Below are 6,000 nucleotides of genomic sequence, written 5' to 3' on the forward strand. Positions count from 1 at the left end.
AAATAATTGAAATAACTCACCAAAAATGGTGCCGAACGTATCACCAATGGCCCCGGAAACGGCTCCGTTCGCCAGGGCGTCGAGGCAGGCGCTAAGAGCACAGGCACACGCACTCGTACCTATGAGGTACTCCAGCACCATATTCCATCCAATTATAAATGCTATTAATTCGCCTACCGTCACGTAACTGTACATGTATGCGCTGCCCGACGTGTGAGGCACTCGTACTCCAAATTCGGCGTAACACGCCCCTGCAATTGTTCGAAGGATCGCGTCGATTAGCCCATCATCTCACGTTGTATCGATTTATTAAATACAATATACTTATATCGGTGAATTCTCACGAAATAAAATCGAGACTTAAAATTTAACGTTTAAATCGGCTTAGCAGTCGTAATCGACGATAGCATAACAATCGAGACAGATAGAGAAAAGTCGAGACGCTTCAATCCAGAAATGTACTTGGCGATACCAATGTGACACAATATATTCTTGAAGACTAAACGGTAAGTACATAAAAGTTAAAGCGAACGTGTCCGTTAATACGCTGATTGTAAGACATTCGTTTCAGCCAATGAAAACTGAATCGCTCTATTTAAGGATGATGAGTAGTCGATATTCCGACTGTAAAAGTATTATTTGCTGCATTATAGTATAGATTTTACAAATCTAAGCAAACACATCGAGCCGAATTCAATAATAATTTTATGACTAATTATACTATAGTATATACATTATTCATTATATTTGATCTATCGATTCTATTTAATATGATAATGTGGGTTAAGGAATGAAATTTATATTATTCTTATTTAATGCAATTAAAATATTTCTGGATCAATCTTGATGATATTATGCATTTATAAATACCAAATAACATATCTTGCTATCTCTCTCTCTCTCTCTCTCCCTCCCTCTCTCTCTCTCTCTCTCTCTCTCTCTCTCTCTCTCTCTCTCTCTCTCTCTCTCTCTCTCTCTCTCTAATACATGCAGTACAATAAATCATGCTTATAATTGCATATGATTAAAGAGTATTGCTAACTGGAAAGTTCATCGCATCGTCAACATAATAAATCCACTTTATCCTGATCTTCAAATATTATGTACTAATTTATATTTAATATCTATATTAAATATTAAATCTACATTAATTAAAATGAATATTATTTATTTTATAACATCGGATCATTATACAATTTATTATAAACATTAAAAGAACTTATATTAATAAGTAATGAATAAAAATTAAGTATATTTTACGAGATTACAAGTTTATTTTACTCTTCTATTACAAGAGGAAATTAAGAAATTTTGTCGAGAATTAAATACTTATAATGACAAATTATTTCCTTCGTTAATAATATATCATATTCAAAATAACTCAGTGTATCGACGTTTCTCGAACTCCTTAAAATATTATCTTTTTCATTTTCTTATTGGTGTACCTAAAGATTTTTCATTCTACACTCCAACCAACCACGGATATCTAATTAAATGCTTTTTTATTTCTCATTCTAGTGGAACATCTAATCCAACTTCATTTATTTATTTAATTATCCTTACAATATTAGCTACGGCCTACAGTATTTTTTTCTGCTTATGCAATTTTCCACATTTCCTAAAATCTGCCGGCGAAATTATGTTAAATATTGTTCGAAGCAATTTATTTACAAACACGTTATACTCGTTTCATCACTTTTTCTAAAAATTCATTTTATACGTAAGCTCAATATAAAAAGTAAAATTTTCTTTTAACGTATTTAATTAAACACATGCTTATTATGCGACTTGGCATAATTTTTAAAAAACATTTAACGAGTATAAATTTTATTCCCTCCATATAAATTACAATCTCCTAAGGATTTATAAAATCTTTATCAATTTCATGTTCAACAGAGTCTTCTTATTTTATATACAACATTTATAACTAATGTTCTCGAATACAAAGTATTCAATCCCTTTATATCAAATTAAAAGTATTTTCCCTCGCAATATATTAATGATATTATCCCAAATATTAAAAAATATTCCGGCAATTTTTTTTCAGCGCCGAATTTCCTTCACCCCTATTATCTTTCTCCTAGTGTATCAATTCGATTAATCGTGTCCCAAATCGTGTTTTAATCGAACTCATCGGTAGAATTTGCATATACACAAAGAAATTCACGAACTCGCTGTTAATTTGCCTAGTATTTATGAATATTCTTGCAATTTCAATAATTAATCGAGTAAGGTCGCCGTGGGCACATATGTCAGGACACAAATGCCCGCATTTGAATTAACATTCTAGCCGGATATTTAAACTGTGTATTCCATACTCACCGGAAAGAATGGATGCAACCGCTGCTATTATGAAGGAGATGACGACGCCGGGCCCTGCGACGCTCCGCGCCACCATCCCTGCGACAAGGTACATCCCTGTCCCAACGCATGATCCCACACCAAGGGACGTCAGGTCCAGAGTCGTCAGGCACTTCTGCAACGACAAATACATATACATATATAGATATATATTATTTTTAAATGTAGGCTACAAGATCGTTGTCATTGTCAATATCCCGACTTAGTTGTAATATCATGGGAGTTAGCCTTAATTTCTACTAACGGAAGCATCTACCGAAAACCTTATATCCATGTCATATTTAGGCAAAGAAATTTCCGAAAAAGTATATTTTTTCTTTTTTTTTTTTTTTGTTTTTCTTTTTTCTTTTTTCTTATTTCTTTTTTTTTCACCTAGTATCCAAAATTTATAATCTTGATATTGAAGTAATCTTTGAAGCAACGAATTATAAATACCTAGTGAAAATTGTTAAATAATATATGCCAAAGAATCTATTATAAATTAATAATAAGCCTATGTTATTTTGCGTTTAAAAATGATTTTTTGTTTTTTTGTTTTATTTTTATTTCTATTTATCATCATTTTAAAAATGTAATTTTATTATAATATATAATATATGCAGAAAATAATTGTATAATCTTATAATTGTATGTATAAATTGAAATAATTTTATTTTATGCTATAGAATCCATATTTATAAGCAGATATAAATTGGTAAATGGTTCATTCTATTTACTTCCATATACATACATATAAACATATTCAAAACATCTATAACATAATTAACATCACCGTTTTTTTTTTTTATTAAATTTCCGCACTCTATGGTAGCTAATATTATTGTTATAATTTTTTTCTTTCAATACTATTTCCAAACACTGTTTTTAATTCTTTAATGAACGTTTCCTATTACAGTTGGCGAGTCTATCAATTTACATAGAGTTCTTTAAATTCAACCAGAAACAAAAAAAAATATATATATATATAAATATAAACTTCATAAAACAACTTTTATGTATTATTAGAAAATCTCTAAAGAATTACTCGACGGAAAATGTACACTTTTAACGAATGTAGAGAACCATTTTTTCTGAAAGAAAATTAGGTTAAGAGATACAGCTTTTTCACACAGAATTTCTTCTATAACATACTAGAGTTCTCAAATTCTCAAAATCAAATGAAGAATTTGTTTGAGAAAAAGATTTGATTTTTAAATTTAAAATATTAATATGATAATATAACCTAAAATTGTGGCAGAATCGAGTATATTATGTATACTTTAATTTAATAAATAAAACGTGAAATTGCCGAGCTGCATTCATTATGATTGTTTAATTAGAATTTGATTAACGATGGCCCCAGCAGGTGTCACTTCAAATGCACATATGCAGTTAAATGGAATCTTGAAGGAAAGAAACATAGTGATAAGAAACATCAGATGCTGGATCGGGGCTTATCAGAACCGGAAGTGAAAAGAGGTAATGGAGCACTTAGTTCAAGGTACCCGCGAGCAAGGCACCTGTTAAATAATGAATGCCAACTAGAACTCCACCAATTCTAGTAAATATCGTGCATTTCATTATATTAGCACTTACAATACATTCCTAATAGATGAATTGACAGTTTAGGAAATGTAATTCTATAAAACTTTCTATAAGTCGAGCTATTAGTTTTGAAATATACAGAGCTGAACTTTATGGTATTTAAAATTAAGTAAGAATAGTATTAATTCAATTTTGAAACTTTTCAAACCTTATTTTGTCACTGTAGAATTAATTATCTAAAAATAAATTATATTCTTTCATTTTCATCGTATAATAATAGAAATATATTGCTAATTCACGCACTATTTGTGCAATTCGTTATTTTAACGAAATCAAAGCCACTATTTGACTTTTTCACTTGATTAGATACAGGAAGTGACGATCAAGATAGACAAGATGAACTACTTTCTACCTCGTGCCACGGTATTAAGGTTCACTACGTAGTTACTCAAATTACCCTCACCTCCCTCGTGTATAATTATTCTTCTGAAATACAAAAATTTCAAGGCAATTTACGATAATGTAGAATATATTGATAAATTTTTCGCCTAATGATTAATAAAATAAATATTGATTAAATTAAAACTGTCTTATTAACAACTTATAATGAAGATGTAATGTCAGCATAAATCAGGCATTGAGAGAAGTAAATTAAAAAAATTAAAATGAATTTTATAAATACTATTATAAACGATCGGACTTTTCCATTCCCTCTAAGTGCTTTTTCAATTTTATTTCTTCAATCAAACATCAACGGAGTATAAATCAGCTTTCATTTATAATAAATTTAAAAATTCCTACCGAAACACATTTTGCATTATGTCTAGACGTGACAAATCGTAAATGCATTACGAATCTACGGAAAATACCGGAGAGAAGTAATCAGAAATCTAACAAACAATAATAATAATGTTAGTTAGGAAACTGCACTGATAGGAGGCCGAGGGAGAGGATAAATGGAGGTAAAAATAAGTTGAGAACTAAGTTGAGTAAAAAGACGACTAAGTTAGCATTATCAGCTTATGATGCCTCTAAACATTAGAGAAATAAGTGATCTTGTAATGGAACTTTTGAATAGGCAAAGTATATCGTTTGAGAGATATATGTAAGTTTCAGAAAATACAGAATTACCAGAGCTCAAATAAAATATTTACTCGTGCTCGGCCAATTGCGATTCGCTTTAAGAGTTTCATGACCAGAATTCATTATGAAAAAAATCATATAACAATTTTCTTCACACCTTCACAACGTGGAGAATATTTTCCAGGAAGTGGCTGCGATCTCATTTGCTACATGTTTTTCTTCTTCTACTTTTTCTTTTTTATTTACCGAATGTCTAATGAACGAGCAAAGAGATGGAAAACTTATGGCCTCGGTTTGTTTTTTTTTTTTTTTTTTTTTTTTTTTTTTTAAGTTAATAACATCTCACAAAGTATATTTACTTATTTACTACCAAATACTTATGTCAAAGCAAAAATTTCATATCCTGCAATTTGCTGACCATTTACTCGTCTACAACATGTAATATCAATTCGAAAACTTTATCACAGCCGTACGTCATTACTTCAGACTTATATAAAATGCTTTTGTAAGCGCTAAGAATATACTAGTTTCGGTTTGTATTTTAGATAAATAAAATATAAAAAAATCATCGCGTTAGAACAAATATAATATATATTTATGTAATGATCAAATATTATGAAATATATGTATAATTTGATTATTAGAATTTATGATGATCTAAATCATCAGTATTTAGCATGAAATTGCAAAATACCTGAACTCCTTGTCTATTATACAAGAGCGCAAGATGAAAAAATTGTGCACAACATGTTATAAAATAAACATAATGATCAATTTGTAAATAATATAAATGACAATATTCGATAATTTAAGAATATTTTTATTTTAAAAAATTTATATATATGTGTGTGTGTGTGTGTGTGTGTGTGTGTGTGTGTTAGTGTGTGTTATACCATTATTGAATTATGAGCATCCATAGTTCGTGATGGATATACTTGTGGTCTATTATGCTGCGCATTTATCAACAGGTTTACATTAAATTAAGTATATCCATTAAAAACAAAAATATTTCTCTTTATATTTTTAAAAAAT

The 6,000-nt window shown here is 29.5% G+C and overlaps 1 protein-coding gene across 1 annotated transcript in view; it reads right to left on the reverse strand.

The window, feature by feature from the left end:
- Window positions 1-6,000, reverse strand: part of LOC105363194 (probable cationic amino acid transporter) — a 70,472-nt gene that overhangs the window by 32,223 nt on the left and 32,249 nt on the right. The window contains exons 3-4 of the mRNA XM_011500816.1: window positions 2,323-2,476; window positions 21-251 (exon numbers count right to left, since the gene is read on the reverse strand). Of these exons, the coding sequence (XP_011499118.1) occupies window positions 21-251; window positions 2,323-2,476 (385 nt within the window). The remainder of the gene's footprint in view (window positions 1-20; window positions 252-2,322; window positions 2,477-6,000) is intronic.

Source organism: Ceratosolen solmsi, unplaced genomic scaffold (assembly GCF_000503995.2).
Source record: "Ceratosolen solmsi marchali unplaced genomic scaffold, CerSol_1.0 scaffold27, whole genome shotgun sequence".
Classification (NCBI taxonomy): domain Eukaryota; kingdom Metazoa; phylum Arthropoda; class Insecta; order Hymenoptera; family Agaonidae; genus Ceratosolen; species Ceratosolen solmsi.